General features: G+C 42.4%; 1 protein-coding gene across 7 annotated transcripts in view; it reads right to left on the bottom strand.

Moving 5' to 3' along the window:
- Window positions 1-1,817: 1,817 nt before the first annotated feature.
- Window positions 1,818-25,065, bottom strand: part of gtf2ird1 (GTF2I repeat domain containing 1) — a 206,451-nt gene continuing 183,203 nt past the window's right edge. For all 7 annotated transcript variants that reach the window (XM_073053720.1, XM_073053716.1, XM_073053722.1 and 4 more), the window contains 5 exons: window positions 24,619-24,696; window positions 23,031-23,223; window positions 17,643-17,680; window positions 15,162-15,277; window positions 1,818-2,052 (listed from right to left, as the gene is read on the bottom strand). In XM_073053720.1, the coding sequence (XP_072909821.1) occupies window positions 1,984-2,052; window positions 15,162-15,277; window positions 17,643-17,680; window positions 23,031-23,223; window positions 24,619-24,696 (494 nt within the window). In that variant the 3' untranslated portion in view covers window positions 1,818-1,983. The remainder of the gene's footprint in view (window positions 2,053-15,161; window positions 15,278-17,642; window positions 17,681-23,030; window positions 23,224-24,618; window positions 24,697-25,065) is intronic.

Genomic DNA, 25,065 nt, shown 5'->3' with positions numbered 1-25,065 from the left:
GCAAAGTTTTTCTTTTGATATTCTGTTTTGATTTCATTACTGGCTCATGGATAGCCCTTATCAAGGGTGGAAACACCATGCATCATTTCCTTTTTTGGATAGAACACTAAAATGAATTTTCTAGTGAATTGAATTGACTTTATTTCTTACATCCTTCACATAGGTGAGTAAAAACCTTTATGTTACGTTTCTGTCTAAATGTGCCATGTGCAATCATAGTAATTTATAATAAATAGAACAGTCAATGTAACATAGAAATACATTCAAATCGGCGTGAGTTAATCAGTCTAATGGCCTGGTGGAAGAAGCTGTCCCGGAGCTTGTTTGTTCTGGCTTTTATGCTGTGGTACCATTTCCCAGATGGTAGCAGCTGGAACAGTTTGTGGTTGGGGTGACTCGGGTCCCTAATGATCCTTCAGGCCCTTTTTACACACCTGTCTTTGTAAAAGTCCTGAATCATGGGAAGTTCACAACTACAGGTGCACTGGGCTGTCCGCACCACTCTCTGCAGAGTCCTGCAATTAAGGGAGGTACATTCACACAGCTGGTGTGTACAGACCACACGAGGTCCTTGGTGAAGTGGATGCCGAGGAACTTAAAGCTGTTTACCCTCTCAACCCCGGATCCATTGATGTCAATAGGGGTTAGCCCACCTCCATTCCTCCTGTAATCCACAACCAGCTCCTTTGTTTTTGTGACATTGAGGGAGAGGTTGTTTTCTTAATACCACTGTGTCAGAGACATGACTTCTTCCTTGTAGGTCACCTCGTTATTGTTTGAGATTAGGCCAATCAATGTAGTTTCATTGGCAAATTTAATTAGCAGATTAGAGCTCTGGGTGGTGACACAATCATGGGTATACATGGAGTAAAGGAGGAGTCTTAGTACACAGTCCTGAGGGGCTCCTGTGTTGAGAGTCAGATGGGTGGAGGTGAGGGAGCCCACTCTTACCACCTGCTGGCGATCTGACAGGTAGTCCAGGATCCAGCTGCACAAGGCAGGGACAAGGCCAAGGTCTCTGAGCTTCCTATTGAGCCTGGATGGAATTATGATGTTGAATGCTGAACTGTAGTCCAAGAACAGCATTCTCACATAAGCATTCTTCTTCTCCAGATGTGTAAGGATGGTATGTAGAGCAGTGGCTATTGAACTGTCTGTTGATCGGTTGTGTCAGTAGGCAAATTGTAGGGGGTCCAGTTTGGGTGGAAAAAAAAAGTCTGCAATAAAAAGTCTGTCCAAAATCCTGTTTCATATTTCAATGAAACAAAGGAGGATATGTGATTAATTGAGTCAGTACCAGCCCATAGAACAATCTCACTCACACCATTTTTTCCTGTAACGTATTTGCCCCACATTCCCATCATCTCCCCCTAGATTCTACCACTTACTTTCACAACAGAGACAATTCACAATGGCCAATTTAGAATATGAATATTCTTTGGAATATGAAAGGAAACCAAGACAGGCACAGTGAGGACGCAAAAACTCAGTCCACTATCAGTAAAATGATCCCTTTGAGAACCAGTTTTGAGTCTGCACCCACATTGTGAAGCTCAAGGCATAGCTCTTCAAATGTCTGTGGAGTGAGATTATTCAAAATGTCTCTGACTTTCCTGAAGACTCCATCTTGTCGTTCTTTCTCATTCAAGTAGTCGACATTAGGTTGGGATAGACAGTACAAGTCAGGATTGATCCTGGATCACTAGGCCTGAGAAGCTGACTGAAATAGTTCAGGATATTTGATTTGGTGGAATGCCTCAAGGTTCACTATTAGATAAGCTTTGTGAACTCTCATCACAAACACAACGGCCAGTTTGCTTGAATGCAAGGCAACACATTTATTTAAAGCCCTTGATCACATGGAGACAGTGTAAAAATCAGGATGCATTCTAGAAGGAAATATTACAGTTTATACTATACAATTATGGTACATAATTACATATTCTTATTTTCAGTCATGCTTGGTTTAAAGAAAGATGCTGCTTAAAAATTTACAGGCCCTTGGATTTGCATGTTGACTGCACCATAGTCCACCAGGTACATCGGCCATTGCTGAGGGGAGAGAAAGAAATAAAAACATTATTGTACATTACGGGTAGATCACTGATCTCAGAACAAATGTACATCTTCCTCCCAGCTGTAGATATTAATTCATTTGACACGAGACTGCAGATGCTAGAATCTGGAGCAACAAACCATCTGCTAGAAGAACTCAGCATATTGAAACCCTACATCAGTGCTGAGAGGGGAGAGGTGAGATGGCAAAAAAGGATTCCAAGGTGAGTGAGGATGGAGTTGGGAGACAGGCAGGTGAATGATGGATGGTGGCAGAGAAACAAAGAAAGGAAAGAAGAACAAATGGAGCAAGGTGGGGGAGGGGAATGTGAAGGAAAAGTTGCTGGAGGGGGATAATTGGGTACACAAAGTGCTACCAGAGCTTTATTTAAATTTTATTTAAAAATGGTTCTGAAATTCATAAATTTTCAGTTGAACATGTAAAATGAATTCAGTACTGAGAGTTGTATCATACAGTTCAAGTCTGAGTTTAAATCTGAACCTCCTGTACAACAGAGGTAGTTATAAGGAGTAAAGTGATATTGCAGTAAAAATCTGAGACTTGACATTAATTGGGGGACGTCAAGCACCTCCGCACTATCCAGAAAAAGTGGAACTTTCTGGTGGCCAACCATTTTAATTCCTATTGCCATTCCCATTCTGATATATCAATCCATGGCCTCCTCTTCTGCCACGATGTGGCCACTCTCAGAGTGAAGGAGCAGAACCTCATACTCCATCTAGGTAGCCTCCAACCCGATGACATGAACATTGATTTCTCCTTCCGGCAATTTGTTTCAGCTCCCCCTTCCTCTTCTTCTCATCCCCACTCTGGCTTCTTACCTCTTCTCCTCACCTACCCATCACCCACCCCAGCAACCCTTTATTCCCCTCCTCCTTCCCTTTCTCCCATGGTCCGCTTTCCTCTCCCATCAGATTCCTTCTTTTCCAGCCCTTTACTTTTCCCACACATCTGGCTTCACCTCCTAGCTGTACAGAAGGGTCGGTTTGTACCTGAACTGGAGGGGAACTAATATCCTAGCAAAAAGGTTTGCTGGTACTGCACGGGGGTGTTAAAACTAGACCTGCAGGGGGATGGGAACCAGAGTGCCAGAACAGTTAGTGGAGAGGTGTGGAGGCAGATGTTGGTAAGACTTCAGACAAAGTCAGGAATTAAAAGGTTGAGCATGCTGCAACTAATATGCTGCATATATTTCAATGCAAGTAGTATCGTAGGAAAGGTGGATAACAGTGCTGAAGATGAGGGAGCTGGTTAACAAACAGAGGCAATGTGTAGCGAGTATAGGGCAAAATTGCGGTCAACAGGACGAGTTACGTGTAAAAGACGGACAAATTCGAAAAGGGTGCATACAGAACTGAAGATATTGTATCTGAATGCATGCAGTACATGTAATAAGGTAGATAAACTTGTAGTACAGTAACAGATTGGCAGGTATGATGTTGTGGGCATCACAGTGAATCATTGCAAAAAGATTAAAGCTGGGAGCTTAATGTCCAAGGCTTCACGTTGTATCAAAAGGATAGGCAGGAAGGCAGAGGGGGAGGTGTTGCTCTGTTGGTAAAAATGAAATCAAATCATTAGAAAGAGGTGACATAGGGTCAGAAGGTGTTGAATCATTGTGGACAGAGCTAAGGAACTGAAAGGGTAAAAAGACTGGTGGGATTTGTTTACAGAACCCCAAACAGTAGTACAGAAGTAGCCTACAAAATAACAATGGGAGATAGAAAATGCATGGCAAAAGAGCAATGTTACAATAGTCATGAAACACACACAAAATGCTGATAGAATGCAGCAGGCCAGGCAGCATCTATAGGAGGAAGCACAATCGGTGTTTCGGGCCGAGACCCTTTGTCAGGACTAACTGAAAGAAGAGATAATAAGAGATTTGAAAGCAGGAGGGGGAGGAGGAAGTCCGAAATGATAGGAGAAGATAGGAGGGGGAGAGATGAAGCTAAGAGTTAGAAAGTTGATTGGCAAAAGGGATGCAGAGCTGGAGAAGGGAAAGGATCATGGAATGGGAGGCCTCGGGAGAAAGAAAGGGGGAGGGGAGCACCAGAGGGAGATGGAGAACAGGCAAAGAGTGATTGTGAGAGGGGCAGAGAGAGGAAAAAAAGGAGGGGGGGAGAGAGAAAGGAGAATAAATAAATAAATAATGGATGGGGTAAGAAGGGGAGGAGGGACATTAACAGAAGTTAGAGAAATCCATGTTCATGCCATCAGGTTGGAGGCTACCCAGACGGTATATAAGGTGTTGTTCCTCCAACCTGAGTTTGGCTTCATCTTGACAGTAGAGGAGGCCATGGATAGACATATCAGAATGGGAATGGGACGTGGAATTAAAATGTGTGGCCACTGGGAGATCCTGCTTTCTCTGGCAGACAGAGCGTAGGTGTTCAGCGAAACGGTCTCCCAATCTGTGTCGGGTCTCAGCAATATATAAAAGGCCACACCGGGAGCACCGGACACAGTATAACCACACCAGCTGACTCACAGGTGAAGTGTTGTCTCACTTGGAAGGACTGTCTGGGGCCCTGAATGGTGGTGAGGGAGGAAGTGTAAGGGCAGGTGTAGCACTTGTTCCGCTTACAAGGTTAAGTGCCAGGAGGGAGATCGGTGGGAAAGGATGGGGGGGGGGACGAGTGGACAAGGGAGTCGCGTAGGGAGCGATCCCTGTGGAAAGCAGAAAGAGTGGGGGAGGGAAAGATGTGCTTGGTAGTGGGATCCCGTTGGAGGTGGCAGAAGTTATGGAGAATTATATGTTGGACCCGGAGGCTGGTGGGGTGGTAGGTGAGGACAAGGGGAACCCTATCCCGAGTGTGGTAGCGGGCAGATGGGGTGGGAGCAGATGTGCGTGAAATGGGAGAGGCGCGTTTGAGGGCAGAGTTGATGGCGGAAGAAGGGAAGTCATGGCCACTTCTACATGCAAGTAGATTGAGAAAATCAGGTTGGTGCTGGATTACCGAGGTGGGGGGGGGGGGGGAATTTCTAGAGTGCCTGTGAGATGTCTTTTTAGAGCAGCCTGTGGTTCAGTGTTGTTCAATGAACCAGTATTGTTTAGAGTTTGAGCTCTAGGAACCCTTAGGGGAAAGTGAACATAATATGATTGTGGGCTGAAGGGCCTGTAACAGGCTGTAAATTTCTATCTTCTAAGTTCTATGATTTAATTCACCCTGAAATTTGAGAAGGAGAAGCTGAAATCAGATGTATCAGTACTATAGAGGAGTAAAGGGAATTACAGAGGCATGAGAGAGGAGTCGGCCAGAATTGATTGGAAAAGAACACTGGCAGGGATGATAGCAGAGCAGCAATCTGGAATTTCTGGAAGTACTTCGGAAAGCATAATATATATATACATCCCAAAGAGGAAGAAGTATTCTAAGGGAAAGATGACCGTGGCTAACAAGATAAGTCAAAGCTATCATAAAAGCCAAAGAGGGGGCACATAATAAAAAAAAATTAGTAGGAAGTTAGAGGATTGGCAAGCTTTTAAAAACCAACAGAAGGGAAATAAAACAAGTCATTAAGAAGATAAAGATAGAACATGAAAGTAAACTAGCCAGCAATATTAAAGAGGATACCAAAAGTTTCTTTAAATATCAAAAGTGTAAAAGAGAGGTGAGAGTGGATACTGGATCACTGGAAAACGATGCTGGAGAAGTAGTAATGGGACAATAAAATGGCGGAAAGGTGGAATAAGTATTTTGCATCAGTCTTCACTGTGGAAGGCACTAGCAGTATGATGGAAATACCAGGTGTCAGGGGGCATGAAGTGTGTGAAGTTACTATAACTAGAGGGAAGGTTCTTGGGAAACTGAAAGTTCTGAAGGTAGATAAGTTACCTGGACCAAATGGTGTACACCCCAGAGTTCTGAAAGAGGTGGCTGAAGAGATCATGGAGGCATAGCAAAGATCTTTTAAAAAATCACTAGATTCTGGAATGGTTCTGGAAGACTGGAAAATTGCAAATGTCACCCCACTTTTCAAGAAGGGAGAGAGGCAGAAGAATGTAAACTATAGGCCAGTTAGTCTGACCTCAGTGGTTGGGACAATGTTGGAGTCGATTATTATGGATGAGGTTTCTGGATACTTGGAGGCACATGATAAAATAGGCAGCAGTCAGCATGATTCCCTCAAGGGAAAATCTTGCTTGACAAATCTGTTGGAATTCTTTGAAGCAGTAACGGGCAGGATAGAAAAGGAGAATCAGTTGGTGTTGTGTACTTGAACTTTCAGAAGGCCTTTGACAAGGTGCCGTACATGAGGCTGCTTAACAAGCCTTGAGCCTGTGGTATTACAAGAAAGATTCTAGCATGGATAAAGCAGTAGCTGATTGGCAGGAGGCAAGGAGTGGGAATAAAGGGAGTCTTTTCTGACTGGTTGCCGGTGACTAATGGTGTTCCACACGGGTCTGTGTTGGGACCGATTCTTTTTATGTTAGATTTCAATGATTTGGACGATGCAATTGATGGCTTTGTGGCAAAGTTTGCAGATGATATGAAGATAGCTGGAGACACAGGTAGTTTTGAGGAAGTAGAGAGACCACAGAAGGACTTGGACAGATTAGGAGAATGGGAAATGAAAAGCCAAGAGGAATCCAGTGTTGGGAAGTGTACAGTCATACACTTTGGTAGAAGAAATGAAAGGGTTGACTATTTTCTGAATGGAGAGAAAATATAAAAAAAACTGAGGTGCAAAGGGACTTGAGAGTTCTTGTGCAGGATTCCCTAAAGGTTAATTTGCAGGTTGAGTCAGTGGTGAGGAAGGCAAATACAATGTTAGTATTCATTTCAAGAGGACTAGAATATAACAGTAAGCATCTAATGTTGAAATGTTATAAAGCACTGGTGAGGCCTCACTTGGAGTATTGTGAGCAGGTTTGGGCCCCTTATCTTAGAAAGGATGTGCTGAAACTGGAGAGGGTTCAAAGGAGGTTCACAAAAATGATTTCAGGATTGAATGGCTTGTGAATGTTTGATGGCTCTGGGCCTGTATTCATTAGAATTCAGAAGAATGAGTGGTGACCTCATTGAAACCTGTCGAATGGTGAAAGACCTTGATAGGTGAGTGTGGAGAAGATGTTTCCTATAGTGGTAGAGTCTAAGACCAGAGACGCAGCCTCAGAATAGAGGTGTGTCCTTTTAAAACTGAGAGGAGGAGGAATTTCTTTAGCCAGAGAGTGGTGAATCTGTGGAATCCTTGCCGCAGGCAGCTGTGAAGACCAAGTCTTTATGTATACTTAAGTCAGAGTTTAATAGATTCTTCATTGGTCAGGGCATGAAGGGATACGGGAGAAGGCAGGAGACTGGGCCTCAGAGGAAAACTGGATCAGCTATGATGAAATGTTGGTACAGACTCAATGGACCAAATGGCCTAATTCTGCTCCAATATCTTATAGGCTTTTTCAGACTGGCATCTTTTCCCTTCCTTTCCAGTTCTGATGAAAATTCTCAGTTTGAAAAGTCAACTATTTCTTTATTTCCATGGATGCTATCTGACCTGCTGTGTTCCTCCAGCATTTTGCATATTGCTCTAAATTTTCAGCAACTGCAGAATTTCATGTTTAGTTTTTTAAATGTCTATGTCTAGTTTGACAAATTACTCATGTTGTAATGAAAAGTAAACAAGTTAACAGTGGCAGTTAACAGTTGTAACTAATTAGCTAAGTGATAATTACTTTCAGGAAAGGCAAAATCAATTGTTGTGGAAATAACAATTGACCCAATACACAAAATTCAAGTAATACTCTGTTAAAGTATTAAAGTCTTAAGTGAACGAAGAGAAATTTAGTGGAATAGAAGATTTAGGCTACGTCCACAATAGACCGTATAATTTTGAAAATGCCGGTTTAATGTAAAAACGATAGGCGTCCACACTAAGCGTTTTTGAAAATATTTCTGTCCACATTTAAACGGATATTTTGGCGAATCTCCTCCTACTGCGCATGCATAGGACACATCTACTATATACAAGCGACATGTTTGGTGTTGAATCTCACCATGAAAGTTGGTGCGCGTTTGTTCAGTTACAGACTAGAAAAACTTAAACAATGGACAGCTGTTGGCTCACGCAGGAGGACTTAAAACTAAAAAAAACCAAATACTTGAGCAAATGGAGGCAATCAACAGGGAGTTCATGGACAGATTGACCCGGCTGATGACAAACATTGAAAAACTGACTAACTCTGTTCCATTAATAAAGCCCCTTGTTAAATGTATAAAACATGTCTGCATCAGTATTATCTTGTATTTCCATACAATGTTACATTAGGTTGTTACACATCCCTATAGAAGTACATGCATAAATAGATAAACCACCTTTATACGAGCAAGGACAGAAAACAGGGCAAAGTGAGTATACTTATTTAATCAGTAAGTTATGGGTTAAAGTATTTGGTGAGTAAATTTCTAATTCTTCTGGCTTTAGTCTCATTGCCGTCTGTTCTGAAATTGTTAGGTTGCGTTCAAGAAAACAATGAAATGGCGCGCTGCCGTCACCATCTGTTCCGGCACATCATGACAGCGATTTTAGATTTTTCCAGTTACCCCGTCCACACTGCTCCAGCCAATCCGGCGTTTTCAAAATTACACACTCTGGAGAGCATTTCTGAAAATATCAGTTTTTGGGGGATGAAATCGCCATTTTAGTGTGGACGGAGGGTAAAAACGAAGAGAAAAAGCTTCGGTTACAGATTTATCCGGTGTAGTGTGGACGTAGCCTTAGTGATGAGTATCAGGAAGCTTAGGTTTGTCTTTGCATCCTTTCGATTTATCACATAATTTGCTTATTGTTTCCACACCCAAAACACAGTTCAATCTGTAGGCATGACCTTGACCTTGTAGTTGCTTGTTTGTTTATTTAGAGATACAGTGCGGAACAGGCCCTTCTGACCCAATGAGCCGCACCTCTTTAATTCTGTTGAGGGAGTGTGTGAGAACAATGCCAATAGGAGTATACCAAACCCAACTCTAATACGAAACAACACACACAAAATGCTGGTGGAGCGTAGCAGGCCAGGCAGAATCTATAAAAAGAAGTACAGTCGACGTTTCGGGCCGAGACTCTTCGTCAGGATCTTCTTCCTATAGATGCTGCCTGGCCTACTGCGTTCCACCAGCATTTTGTGTGTGTTGTTTGAATTTCCAACATCTGCAGATTTCCTTGTGTTTGTGTTTCTAATACGAAGCACTCCAGTTTATTGGATGCAAAACCATTTTAATGCTGGCAATGGTTATCACAAGTATAAGATTGTAATCAAGTAGGCTGACAATTGTTTAAATACACTGCTGGGAAAGCAGTTTGCACACATAGTTGACATAAGTGCCACCTGAAACAAACCACATAATTGCTTCTGGTAGGGTATTAGTAATGAAATGTTGAACTTCATAACTGCCTGGGATACTTGGCCAAACATAGAACACAAAATAGTACAGCACAGTACAGGCCCTTCGGCCCACAATATTGTGCCGACCCTTAAACCCTGCCTCCCGTATATCCCCCCACCTTAAATTCCTCCATATACCTGTCTAGTAGTCGCTAAAATTTCACTAGTGTGTCTGCCTCCACCACAAACTCAGGCAGTGCATTCCACGCACAAACCACTCTCGGAATAAAAAACCTTCCTTAAATATCCCCCTTGAACTTCCCTCCCCTCACCTTAAAGCCATGTCCTCTTGTATTGAGCAGTGGTGCCCTGGGTGTCCACTCTATCTGTTCCTCTTAATATCTTGTATACCTCTATCATGTCTCTTTTCATCCTCCTTCTCTCCAAAGAGTAAAGCCCTAGCTCCCTTAATCTCTGATCATAGTGCACACTCTCTAAACCAGACAGCATCCTGGTAAATCTCCTCTGTACCCTTTCCAATGCTTCCACATCCTTCCTATAGTGAGGCGACCAGAACTGGACACAGTACTCCAAGTGTGGCATAACTAGAGTTTTATAGAGCTGCATCATTACCTTGCAACTCTTAAACTCTATCCCTCGACTTATGAAAGCTAACACCCCATAAGCGTAACTACCCTATCTACCTGTGAGGCAACTTTCAGGGATCTGTGGACATGTACCCACAGATCCCTCTGCTCCTCCATTCTACCAAGTATCCTGTCATTTACTTTGTACTCTGCCTTGGAGTTTGTCCTTCCAAAGTGTACCACCTCACACTTCTCCGGGTTGAACTCCATCTGCCACTTCTCAGCCCACTTCTACATCCTATCAATTCTCTCTGCAATCTTCGACAATCCTCTACACTATCTACAACACCATCAATCTTTGTGTCTTCTGCGAACTTGCCAACCCACCCTTCTACCCCCACATCCAGGTCGTTAATAAAAATCACGAAAAGTAGGGGTCCCAGAACTGATCCTTGTGGGACACCACTGGTCACAACCCTCCAATCTGAATGTACTCCCTCCATCATGACCCTCTGCTTTCAGCAGGCAAGCTAATTCTTAATCCACCTGGCTAAACTTCCCTGGATCCCATGCCTTCTGACTTTCTGAATAAGCCTACCATATGGAACCTTATCAATTGCCTTACTAAAATCCATGTAGATTACATCCACTGCACTACCCTCATCTATATGCCTGGTCACCGCCTCAAAGAACTCTAACAGGCTTGTTAGACATGATCTGCCCTTCACAAAGCCATGCTGACTGTCCCTGATCAGACCATGATTTTCTAAATGCCCGTAGATCCTATCTCTAAAAATCTTTTACAACAGCTTTCCCACCACAGACATAAGGCTCCCTGGTCTATAATTACCTGAACCATCCCTACTACCTTTTTTGAACAAGGGGACCACATTCACCTCCCTCCAATCCTCCGGTACCATTCCCTTGGACCATGAGGACATAAAGATCCTATCCAGAGGCTCAGCAATCTCTTCCCTCGCCTCATGGAGCAGCCTCGGGAATATTCCGTAAGGCCTCGGGGACTTATCCATCCTAATGTATCTTAACAACTCCAACACCTCCTCTCCCTTAATATCAACATGCTCCAGAACTTCAACCTCATTCATATTGTCCTCACCGTTATCAAGTTCCCTCTCATTAGTGAATACCAAAGAGAAGTATTCATTGAGGACCTCGCTCACTTCCACAGCCTCCAGGCACATCTTCCCACCTTTATCTCTAATCGGTCCTACCTTCACTCCTGTCATCCTTTTGTTCTTCACATAATTGAAGAATGCCTTGGGGTTTTCCTTTACCCTACTCGCGAAGGCCTTTTCATGCCCCCTTCTTGCTCTTCTCAGCCCCCTTCTTAAGCTCCTTCCTTGCTACCCTATATTCCTCAATAGCCCCATCTGATCCTTGCTTCCAAAACTTCATGTATGCTGCCTTCTTCCACCTGACTAGATTTTCCACCTCACTTGTCACCCATGGTTCCTTCACCCTACCATTCCTTATCTTTCTCACCAGGACAAATTTATCCCTAACATCCTGCAAGAGATCCCTAAACATTGACCACATGTCCATAGTACATTTCCCTGCAAAAACATCATCCCAATTCACGTCCACAAGTTCTAGCCTTATAGCCTCATAATTTGCCCTTACCCAATTAAAATTTTTCCTGTCTTCTCTGATTCCATGATAATGCTAAAGGCCAGGGAGTGGTGGTCACTGTCTCCCAGATGCTCACCCACTGAGAGATCTGTGACCTGACCCAGTTTGTTACCTAATACTAGATCTAGTATGGCATTCCCCCTAGTCGGCCTGTCAACATACTGTGACAGGAATCCGTCCTGGACACACTTAACAAACTCTGTCCCATCTAAACCATTGGAACTAATCAGGTGCCAATCAATATTAGGGAAGTTAAAGTCACCCATGATAATAACCCAGTTATTTTTGCACTTTTCCGAAATCTGCCTCCTGATCTGCTCCTCGGTATCTCTGCTGCTACCAGGGGCCTACATTACTCCCAATAGAATAACTGCCCCATTCCTGTTCCTGACTTCCCCCCATACTGACTCAAAAGAGGATCCTGCTTCATTACCCATTCTTTCTGTAGGCTGTAATAGTATCTCTGACCAGTTATGCCACCCCTCCTCCCCTTTCTCCCCCCTCTCTATCCCTTTTAAAACACTGAAATCCAGGAATATTGAGAATCCATTCCTGCAGTGGTGCCAGCCAAGTCTCTGTAATGGCCACTACATCATAATTCCATGTATGTATCCAAGCTCTCAGTTCATCATCTTTGTTCCTGATGCTTCTTGCATTGAAGTACATGCACTTTAGCCCTTCTACCTTACTACTTTTACACCCTTTATTCCGCTTCTCTTTGCTCAAATCCTGTTTATATGTTAGATCTGGCTTTACTCCATGCACTATACTTGCAGTTCTCACATGACCTTTATCCTCCTCCACCTCACTATCTGCTCTAACACTCTGGTTCCCCTCCCCCTGCAAATCTAGTTTAAACCCTCCAGAGCAGCACTAGCAAACCTTCCTGCAAGGATATTAGTCCCCCTCCAGTTCAGGTGCAACCTGTCCCGTCGGAACAGGTCCCACCTTCCCTGGAACAAGGCCCAATTGTCCAGAAACATGAAGCCCTCCCTCCTGCACCAACTCCTTAGGCACGTATTTAGCTGTATTATCTTCCTATTTCTAGCCTCACTAGCACATGGCATGGGTAACAATCCTGAGACTGCAACCCTGGAGGTCCTGTCCTTCAATTTTGCACCTAACTCCCTAAACTCTCTTTGCAGGACCTCCTCCTTCTTCCTATCCACATCATTGGTCCCTACATGGACCACAACATTTGGCTGCTCACCCTCCCTCTTGAGAATACGGAGAACTCAATATAGATATCGCGGACCCTGGCACCAGGGAGGCAACAGACCATCCAGGATTCTCGATTTCTCCCACAGAACCTCTTATCTGTCCTCCTAACTATCGAATCCCCTATCACTACTGCTCTCCTCTTTTCCCTCCTTCCCTTCTGAGCTGAGAGTCCAGTCTTGGTGCAAGAGACGCGACCACTGCAACTTGTCCCTGGTAGGTCATCCCTACCAACAGTATCCAAAACGGTATACTTATTGTGCAAAGGATACAAGCTGGGAGAGGTCACCAGCTTGGGCACCAGGAATGCACCTCCAGGAACATTAAAACTCACAGCCAGGCACATGGTAGGGGAATGACTGTTATGTATAAAATGAACATGTGAAATGTATGATCTGACTGAGAACAGTAGGGATGAGGTGAGTGTGAATGGACGAATATTTGGGGGGGGGGGGGGGTTAGTGAAAATAGAGGCAGCTGGGCTGAGGGCCAGAGATTCTACGACTCACAATGATGCATGGAAGAATGAGATGGCACAGATTGGTACCTGCCCCCTCAAGCTTGTTCCATCATGGATATGACTCTCAATTGACCTCCCTTGTGTGCCCACATTACTTCCTGTTTCACCTTGGGTCTCAAGCCACTGCAACAAAGCCTAACTTACATATAGGGAACATGCTGACTAGGCACGTTACAAGCCTCAGAATGCTGAATGCAACAATTTTGGATAACCAGCCTTTCTAATTAGCGTCACTTCTGATTGATGGTCATCCAGCTGTGATGTTAACAGCTTTCATACAGAGACAGCATAACTAAGTCCGCACTGAACATCAACAACTCATTTACACTAACCCTACATTTTGTTCTCACCACACATTGATCAACTCCCCTGGACTCTAACAGTCACCAACACATTGGTGGCAATTTAAAGTAACCAAGAAACCTATCAGCTGTTACATCTTCAGGATGCAGGAGGAAACTCACTTATTCACAAGGAGAATGTGCAACCTTGACAAAGACAGCACCTGAGGTCAGAACTGAACCTGGCTCTCAGATGCTGAGAGTCAGAATCAGGTTTAATATCATCAACATACATCGGGAAATTTGTTGCTTTTTATAGTCTTTTTCTCTCTCTCTCTCTCATATAGAAAATAGTTAAATAAGTAGTGCAAAAATAGAACTAAAAAAATAGTGAGGTTGTGTTCATGGGTTCAATGTCCATTCGGAGTCAGATGGCAGAGGGGAAGAAGCTGTTCCAAAATCACTGAGTGTGTGCCTTCAGGCTTCTGTACCTCCTTCCTGATGGTAGCAATGAGAACAAGGCATGACCTAGGTGATGAGGTCCTTAACCATGGAATGGCAGTCCTTAATGATGTCAGCAGTTGTACTAGCTGTGCTGCTGTACAGTCTTCTTTAATATTCTTTCTAAAAATAAGGAATTGGAGCAGGAGTGGTTTATCTGCTCCACTGAGCCAGCATCTGCCACACCAACAGTGGATGGAGAATAGGTGGCCAGTGAAGAGTTATCACTTCTGTGCAGTCACCCCTCCATACAGAGATGCAACCAGTTATAATGCTAACCATGATACCAATATTCTCTCTAAGATGTGCACATGCACACATCTTTTGCTACTAGTGCACAAAGGAGCACAAGTTCTCCTGAATTCCCCTTCCCGAAGTCCACAGTCAGGTTCCTTGGTCTTACTGACATTGAGTGCAAGGTTGTTGTTATGGCACCACTCAACCAGATGATGTATCTCACTCCTGTATGCCTCTTTGTCACCATCTGAAATTCTGCCAACAATTGCTGTGTCATCGTAAAATTTCCTTTTATTTTTTTCTTTAAATTTTAAAGCTAATCTCCATGGCATTCCCCTCCAACTCCAGCAAGGTGGGAAACTTGGATGATTAACTGTAAGGAATCCTCTTTCTCATCTGATTAAAAGGTGCTATCATCTAAACAGCACCCTGGCACTCACAAAGAAGCTCTGTGGTGGTTGGGTATTCATTCCAGGACCTGTATCTATTAGCTTAGTGACAAGCACTGGAACACTTCCACATTTAGATTCCCAAAGGGTGGGAGGAAAGAGGTGTGAGCATGGGAACCCTTCCCATATGTCATTCATTGGCTTTATGGAGGAGAACTGGCAAGGCTGGGGCACAGCCTGTGTTCAGGTTCATCATCTGTGTGTGACATGTGATGTTTGAGGATACGCAACTGTGGTTCTCCTACATCATAACCCACTTGCTAGCAGAGGAATCAAAAATAATTGAATCACACCACTTGCAATTAAAATAAAATCATTACCACAAGGGAGACGGGATTTGGCGATACGCCTGCTTCCATGCCTGAAGATGATGGTATGACGTTCCCTTCTGACACTCTTCTTCTCTTTCGTTTGTGCACCGCCTCTGGTTTGGATGCTTGAAACGATAAAGTACACATTGTTACCACGGGAAGATATGCTAGTAAGGTTTACTATTCAACTATACAGTAGCTAGCATCAAATCTTTCCCATGGGACTTGCTGACTCTGTGCACATTATTCCCAAGGATTTGTATCCTCTTCTCTCCCCAGGGAACAGACTCCAGAGAAGCCAGTTAGTGTGTTGTACCTTAGAGGAGAATGTCTTATGTGCAAACAAAGGCAATGGTTGTTACTGCAGTCATTATTACTGCCTGGCTTGTTATTTAATACCATGACAGATGAATTTGCATTCAGTTAAAGAAATCTAGAAATGGAAACCTGGCATCAGGGAAAACCCAACTGGAATGGGAAAGAAAACCTGAGAATTTTGTTCAGAATATACGCAGCCAGTGGTCTCATACTGATTGATTCTTAACTACCCACCAAGCTCATTTCTCTACCGGGCAATAACACCCTTTGATAATTGTTATGACCCCAGCCCCCTCCTTTGTGAGAATCGCGAGAGAGAGAGAGCAGCCTTACGGTTTGGAATGTGGTCTGGCCTCTCAGCCAGACAAAAGCCAAGGACATGGCCATTGTCTTGGGAGACACCTTTGTGGAATAAGGGACTGGACTACGTGCAAACCCTCAGGGCAACGTGGGCTGGGTGATGGGGGAAAGATTGCCTCACCCCCACCCTGATTGACATCTACAACCCTGCCAGTCCAGATAAAAGGTGGGCTGCCGAGGCGGGGCCTCAGACGCACCAAGGAGACACACGAAGAAGACACGATAGCGCTTCCCGTCGGAGCGGGAAGCCATTTTGAAGGAAGCCACGTGCGTTAGATTCCGGATCGGGAGTCTGTGGCTGAATCCAAAGGAAAACCATTTTAACTAACAACTGGGATTTTCTTCGCAAAGACGACGGGCAAGTGTTCCTTCTTTCTCACCACTCACTCTCTCTCTCCAACACGTGAAATGCCAGCGGTTCCCAAACGGAAAAGCCTGTAGATTTATGAGTGACTTTTATATTCCATTGGACTCAGTATTCCCCTAGACAATGATAGAGCTTATTTCTGATTGATTATTACTATACCTGTGCTTTAGATTGAGTTTTGACGATGTATATGATCTGAATGTTTTGTATTAACAATACGTTTGTGCCCCTTTATAAATAAAAAACGTTTGAAAATAGTACCATCAAACTTCAGCGGACCTCTCTATCTTTGCTGGTAAGTCACCCGGTTACTGGGAACGTAACATAATAAAGACCCATAATGAAAGTCCTAGCAAATGAGGGCACTAATGAATTTCCCTATTACTTTCACTGTGCCAGGGCACCTACTGGCCACCTAAGGAAAACTATCAAAACTTCATATCCTGCAGGAGGAGACAGTGGTGATCCTCGCTCCCCCCCACCCCTCCGTACCTACAGTAGGCACCATAAACTGCTGGAGTGATAGCACTAATGATGACTTCACAACATCCTCAGTCTGCTGGCAGGATAAGCAATGCCATCTTTCAGGCTCCATCTGTACTCAACCTTCTTTAATGGACAGGTCATGTTGTTCATATGCCTGGCACCCAACAAGCACTGTGCTTTAAGCCCCACCACCACAATACATTACCAGCTGAACAGAGAAAACAGTACAAGGACATTCTCAAAGCTGAGTCTAAAGAATGAAGCATTTCTGCCAAATTGTGGGAATCCCTGGCCTAAAATGGAGGTGTAACATTTGACTTTGATTGGGGGTAAGCAGAAGCCCAGTGTAGCTGGTGAAAGGAATGCATCAGCTCCCAAACCATCCACACACTTCCTGCCTCTCCGCTGGTTGAGTCTGTAGGTCCCACACTGGACTCGTCTGCTACTTGAGAGCTGAAGGGGAAAGGAGTCTTTATACTGAAAACACGAGGAAATCTGCAGATGCTGGGAATTCAAACATCACACACAAAATACTGGAAGAGCACAGCAGGCCAGGCAGCATCTATAGGAAGAAACACTGTCGACGTTTCGGGCCGAGACACTTCGTCAGTTCTGCTTATGCCGAAACAAATTTTTCACATGATCTTGCCTGTTGCATCTTGATTTAAATGGAGATTTGTAATTCTGACCACTTGATTTGGTTTGGAATGAGCTTACTGAGCCAATAAGGCAATCACTGATTCTTCTTGCTCACCAATGTAGACTCAGTCTTTCTGCAGGAATCATTATACAATGATCAGGAGAGCAATCGATCAGTTAATCTGTCACCCTCACCAAGACTGAAGTTGGCGACATGTTTGGTTCTATCACATTGGAAGGGAATCTACCAATGGGTACATCCTGGTCAATGCTCCCACACAACACTTTAGTGGAATAACAAGAAAAATATAATATCTCACCTGATTTAGATGCTTCATTGCAAATTTCTGCAAAAGGCCTGTAGAAGAACAAAAATAAAACCACATCAGTTACCACTGTATAAAGCAAGTCACTACTTGACAGCCAAATACGACCAGACTTAGAACTGTCTCCTCCTCTAATTACTAGGGTGAATCTTCCTGAGCCAGGCTGACTGTCCACAGTTCCCGCCAGCTTACCTGGACTGGGTGGGGAGGGTTCATTTCCCTGACCATCTGCACCTGGGAGCTGGGAAAATGTAACAAGGTCTCAGCACAAATTCTTATAATTATGTATTTCATTTTTATGTCTTTCAAGATATAAAGATAAAACTTACAAAACATCTACTAAACAGAAATAAAATTTGAAAAGAAAAAGGTTCATCTCCTTCTAGACAGAGGAAATCACAATGAAATCTATGTGGTCTTCAATCTTACCCCAAGACTGATCTATATAGGATTGGAAGGGTGGATTTCCCAGTGTGATGCTGAAGTATTCCAACTAGATTTGGTTCCAATGCCACACTCTGTAGAGTCCATCAGTGGAGTGACAGCTGCAGTGGCATCTGTTGCTTAGCCCTGGCCTCACAGTAGCTCTGCAAGTCCAGGATCCACATGAGTGGGAATCCCTTTGGATAGTCACTGTGACTCAGCCCAATGTTGCAATGCATCTCTCCTTGGGCACCATGTGAATTAGAGGAATCACATGGAACCGCAGGTGCTGGAATCCGGAGCCACACACAAACCGTTGGAGGAACTCAATGGCAGCGTATACGGAATGAAAAGGGCAGTTTAATGGTTCAAGTTCAAGGCCCTTCATCACGTCCAGTTGAAGAGTCACAATCCAAAATGTTTTCTCTTCAATGCTACCTGACCCACTAGGTTCTTCCAATGTCTTGTGTTGTTCCATGTAAATTATTGTCTAGATATCTTCATAATTTTCAGTACTAGCTTCAAAATTCTGTGTTGGCATTTAAAAAAAAAATGATGAAATGGGCACTCTGCATAAAGGGGATAGAGTTTGCTTCAAAATGCACCAATCCAGGAAGACTGCCCATAGCCGTTGGAGGTCAGGTGATGATATCAAACGTAGGTGCTAATTTCCCCATCACAATCAAATACAGTGGATTCCAGTCAATTGGGCTATCAGGTAATCGGGGCAGCTGCTTATTTGGCACAACTCTTAAAGAACAGAAACACATAGAGAAAATAGCCTGGATCCCCTTTGTTTATTTTGGACAGGAGACTTTGCAAACAGTTTCTAACTAGCGTTGTTGCATGCATGTAGTGTAGCCATTATACAATACACTGTGCTTAGACCAAACAGTTTCTAAATAGTGTCACTTATGTGTATTTGTGTTAAAAAGCAGTGGTTTTGTTACTGATAGTTAGCGAGTAATAAGCAATAAGACAACTCCGAGCAGTTTTGCTCACCATGATCTCAAGTATTCATGCTTGAAGACGTCAAGAACAGCCAAGAGTAAAAATGAATTTGAAGGTATCGACAATCATCCTGAATCTTATAATGAAAATGGAGATTTGGAGAATGCATTCATTGAAAACACTGTCTGAAGCCAGTCCATTATCTGCACTAGGTGTCTGCACTGATTTTGTTCATTTACAGTCAATCAAAAGAACACAGCAATATACACTGGATTAATTCATCCATCAGTAACTATTAGGGACTAATACACAGATTTATAGTACTGCAGTAGTTTTGGTAGTGTTCTATATTTCATTTAAATATATAATTTATTACTCAGTTAAACAGTAGTTTGTCTTTTTTTAATATACAATTTTAACTATTTCCATGAAATTTCAGCTAATTGGGGCAGCTGCTTAATTGGGCCAAAATGTCCCAGTCCCAGTTTCATATAACTGAAACCCACTGTATATCTATTTTTGTGAAGCCTTAGTTGTTGGGATAAATGCTGCCCAGAATATCACAGAATTTTGCAAAGTGATTCAAAAGTTGCTTTAGGATTTTTTACATCCAGTCATTTAAGTGAGACACAAAGCCCTGAACAATGCAGTGGATTTCTCATCTCTGCACGACAGTGTGTCCTCTCTACAAGTAGCTGACTGAAAGGACAGTACAAGTAACCTCTTTAAAAAGAAACTGAAATTGCAGATTAATATTTGCATCTAATACAACACCTGAAAGGTTTATAGTTGTTACAATGTATCAAATCAATATCAAATAAAATGAACTGTACTATCACTAAACTAGGTTGGACAAATTTATTGCTCTACTAATTGCAAAGTTATTTCTATGCTGTGCACTACTTTAGAATCAGAATCAGATTCAATACCACTAGCATATGTCATGAAATTTGTTGTTTTACAGTAGCAGTACAGTACAATGCATAATAAAAACACCATAAATTACAAGTAATAGTGCAAAAACAGAGGAAAAAATAGTGAGGTTGTGTACAAGGTTCATTGTCCATTCAGAAATGTGGTGGAGGTGAAGAAACTGTTCCTAAAATGTTGAGTGTATGTCTTCATTCTCTTGTACCTCCTCCTTGATGATAGCAGTGAGAAGAGAGTATGTTGTGGGTGTTGGGTCCCTTAGTAATGATGCTGCCCTCTTGAGGCATCGCCTTTTGAAGAGTCCTAGATGCTGGCAAGGCTGGTGCCCACAATGGAGCTGGCGGAGCCTGTAACTTCTGCAGCATTTTCCAGTCCTGTGCAGTGGCCTCGCCATACCGGATGGTGATGTGACCTATTAGGATACTCTCCGAGGTACATCTGTAGAAATTTGTGAGTCTTTGGTGACATAGTAAATCTCCTCAAACTCCTAATGAAATATAGATGCTGTTGTGCATTCTTTGTAATTGCATCAATATGTTGGACCCAGGATAGATCTTCAGAGATATTGATGCCCAGGAACTTCAAACTATTCACCCTTTCCACTGCTGATCCCTCGAGGAGGACTGGTGTGTGCTTCCTCAACTTTCCCTTTCTGAAGTCCACAATCAATTCCTGTTTCTAATTTCTTGTGATTCCTACAGTATGTCATTTTAACACTATCTACCCTCTTGTTTTAAAGACTGTTATCTATTTTACTTCTTACCTTGATTGTTAAGACAATGGTACAAGCAGTCTACCATAAACGAAAAAAAATTCTAAGAAAACAACATTTTCAGAAAAAATTGCTGTCTAGTGTAACCAGAAACACTCTGAGTAGTCCAAATGCCCTTATAAGAAACGTGTGGAAAAAAACTGTATTGCTGTTTAATGACAAAGTACTGGGCAAACTAAGTTCAGTTAAAATCAAACAGTGATGGAGGGTACTATTAGGGTCATTGTAACTCTACTGGCCTTTTGAAAGAGCTCTTTCCATAGTCCCACTTTTTTACCTCATGTTTACTGTTCTGTAATTTATTCCCTTTCAAAACTATACACAATTACTTTAGAGATGGCTTTTGAGATGGTGCTTGACAAATCAAAGTTACCTAACCGGGAAAAGTCTCACCTTTCCCTTTATTTTCCTAAAAATTGTAAATCTGCAACATTTAACCTCTTCTCCCTATTAGTGGAGGAAGAAAAGGCTTTGCTTTATTGACAATGAACCACATTAAAATGACTACCACAAGCTAATGTTCAAAGTTAGTCTTTAATCTATTCAAACTTTTCCATTTCTTGCTCTTAAGAAAGCAGCTATTTGAATCAGACACTGTAATTATTATATAATTCAGATTATTAAGGAAAACTGCATGTGGAACTGAATCTCAGCTGCCAGGAGGATGGCAAATTTCGCGACAATGCCACTGGCAATGTCACGGAATTTGTCGTCTTTGTGGCAGCAGTAAAATGCAATACATATGGTAAGACTCTTGGCAGTGTGGAGGATCAGACTGGGGTCCGAATCCACAGGACACTCAAAGCTGCTGTGCAGGTTGACTTTGTGGTTAAGAAAGCATACAGTGCATTGGGCCTCATCAATCGTGGGATTGAGTTTAGGAGCCGAGAGGTAATGTTGCAGCTACATAGGACCCTGGTCAGACCCCACTTGGAGTACTGTGCTCAATTCTGATCACCTCACTACAGGAAGGATGTAGAAGCCATAGAAAGGGTGCAGAGGAAATTTACAAGGATGTTGCCTGGATTGGGAAGCATGCCTTATGAGAATAGGTTGAGTGAACTTGGCCTTTTCTCCTTGGTGTGGCGGAGGATGAGAGATGACCTGATAGAAGTGTATAAGATGATGAGAGGCATTGAACATATGGATAGACAGAGGCTTTTTTCCAGGGCTGAAATGGTTAACATAAGAGGGCACAGTTTTAAGGTGCTTGGAAGTAGGTACAGAGGAGATGTCAGGGTAAGTTTTTTTTATGCAGAGAGTGGTGAGTGCGTGGAATGGGCTGCCGGCAACGGTGGTGGAGGCGGATACAATAGGGTCTTTTAAGAGACTCCTGGATAGGTACAAGGAACTTAGAAAAATGGAGGGCTATGGGTAAGCCTGGGTAATTTCTAAAGTAAGGACATGTTTGGCACAGCATTGTGGGCCAAAGGGCCTGTACTGTGCTGTGGGTTTTCTATGATTCTAAGACAATATAATCTAAAAGAAACATTAGATATTCACTTTCTGAGGATCTTCACATTTCTCGTTACTCACAATGAATTAACTACAGTAGATTCTAGTAAATTGGAATAAATTGGGACTAGTACATTTTGGTCCAATTAAGTGGCTGCCCCAATAAGCTGAAGTTTCATGGAAATAGTTAAAATATAAAAAGGACTAACTGGGTAACAAAACATGTATTTAAATAAAATACAGAGCAAATAAGAACACTACCAATTGATGAAGGAATTCATCCAGTGTATTCAATGAACAAAATCAACACAGAAACCTAGTAGATAATGGACTGCTTTCATACAATGCTACTGACAATTGCCTCCTCCAAATCTTCATTTTCATTGAAACCTTCAAGATGATTGTTGATACCTTCAAATTCTTCATAGTTCCAAACTTGTTGAAGTCGTGAAATAGTTTCATTTTCACTCCCAGCTATCTCTGGCATTTCCAAGCCTGAATGCTTGAAACCGAAGTGAGCAAGATAGCCTTACCACTTACTTCTTGTCAACAATCAGTGACTAAAATTACTGTTTTTTGAACACAAATACACACAACTGACACTATTTAAAAACTTCTCACTCTAAACGTGGTGTAGTGTCTAACAGCCACACAAGTATGCACGAATGACACTAGTTAGGATACGTTTGGCAACAGTCTCCTGACCCAATTAACTGGCATAGTGATCCAAATAAATGAATTCTGGCAATTTGAAAACTGAACAGTCAAATTCCACATCAGTGACTCAGTTCAAATCTACTTCCACATGGGTTGAACAAGTGGACTGATAGGAGTAGATGGTTCACACTTACTGTAATTGACTTTTAATAATCATCCTAATTCGATCTCTGACTTTCAGGATTTTCTCTAGCCTGTTAAGATCGTAGGTAGTTGGGTTCCTGAAGGCGACATCATCTGGTAGTCCTGTGACTTCAATGGCCTCTGGATTATCTCGGATCAACTTGTATGGCACCAAAACTGGTCGATTCAGTCCAAGAGCTTCTCCTGTAAGGCAAATACCATGGATATAAATCACAAAGGGCTTTCGAGAACATCTGCTATATTTGGTCAGACTTGAGATTGTTTTCTCTGCAGCATCAGGGGTTGAGGGGAGACTTGATAAAGTATATAAATTTACAAGAGTCATAGATAAGAAAGATAGTTTCTTTTTTCCAGTGCAGATCTGTCAAATACAAGAGGGCATAGCTTTAAGGTGAGAAGAGGAAAGTTTAAGGATATGTGAGGCAGTTTTTTTTGATTACACAGTGATGGAACCAGATATGATAGTGATGGTCAAGAGGCATTTAGATAGACATAAGAACATGCAGGGAATGGAGGGATATGGTTCAGGCACTGGCAAATGGAATTAATTTAATTTGGCATCATGGTCAGCACAGACATTATGGCTGAAGGGACTATTACTGTGCTGAACTGTTTTATATTTTATATTTCAGGCTTGCACGGTTCAAGCTGCTCGATCGCTTGGTAAAGCTTCTCAGTCCTGTTATTCCTAGCTGTCCAGAAGCCTGTCTGGTTGATGACATCAGGAGGCTGGTACTAATAGAGTTCTGATACCCTCATTAATCTTGAAAATTCCATTTGACCACCTAACATTCACATCTATTTTTTGTGGGGGTGGGAGGGTGTGGAACTGGTGTTGAGCCTTCTAGTGCATTCTTAAGTCAGAACAGCTCCAAGCCAAATGTGTGCCTCCATTGGTAACATTGCTATGTTCCTGATTCACAAAATGAAAAGGAAGATTATTATGACCGTTTGGTGCAAATTACAAAAAAACCTAATTTAATAGAAAATTTATTACTTTTGAAGAGTATGAAATTATAAATATTGGAATGGACACAATGCACGTTAATCAGTCAATCATATCGGTTAATCTAATCAGTCAATCATATGTTAGCAACTCAATTTATAAAAGCATACAGACATGGTCAAGAGGTTCAGCTGTCATTCAGACCAAATAGCAGATTGGAGAAGAAGTGTGATCTAAGTGACTTTGACCGGCTGATCCCCTGGGATTTTCCACACACAACAGTCTCTAAACTTTACAGAGAATGGTGTGGAAAACAGAAAAACAACATCCAGTGAATGCCAACTCTGTGAGTGAAAACTCCTTGTTAATGAGGGATGTGAGAGGGGAGTGGCCAGACTGGGTCAAGCTGACAGGAAGGTGACAGTAACTCAAATAACCAGGTGTTACAACAGTGGTGTGCAGAAGAGCATCTCAGAATGAACAATACGTCGAACCTTGAAGTGGACGGGCTACAGCAGCAAAAGACCACAGACATAGACTCATAGTCATTATGTACCAGGAGGTACCTAATAAAGTTGCCACTGAGTATAAATCTGAAAGGAAGATTGAGCAAAGTTTGGAGATAAACATACCATATTTTTCATTGAATAACTCCTTTACTTGCTCCCTGAGGATTACTTTTTCTCCAAGTCGGTTTGCCTCTTCATCCTCTAATTTTTAAAAATTGACAAAAATATTACAATAATTAAGTACAATGACAGAATCAGCAGAATGAAATGGTGCAGCCTATGAAATGGCAGTAGTTCTAACCTTTAACAACCCCAATGTTTCTCACCAATCACCACATGTTGTGCTTTGCACTACAGTTAACTCTTCATGGTATTTACACATTGCCAACAACATATAGTATCATACATCAACAGCTTCTTGGTGCTGACACTACATATTTTCATTTAAGCCTATCATAGAGTTTGCAGAGTTATAAATCCTCGAGTACATGGTGACAGAGCATGGCCAATGGTTAAAACATATTACTTCAGTAAAAAAAAAGAAATTGAACACCCAGATCTTCAACTTTT

The sequence above is a fragment of the Hemitrygon akajei genome, chromosome 8 (assembly GCF_048418815.1).
Source record: "Hemitrygon akajei chromosome 8, sHemAka1.3, whole genome shotgun sequence".
Lineage (NCBI taxonomy): Eukaryota > Metazoa > Chordata > Chondrichthyes > Myliobatiformes > Dasyatidae > Hemitrygon > Hemitrygon akajei.
Note: the sequence above shows the minus strand (reverse complement) of the source record. Positions and strands in the feature narration are given on the sequence as shown.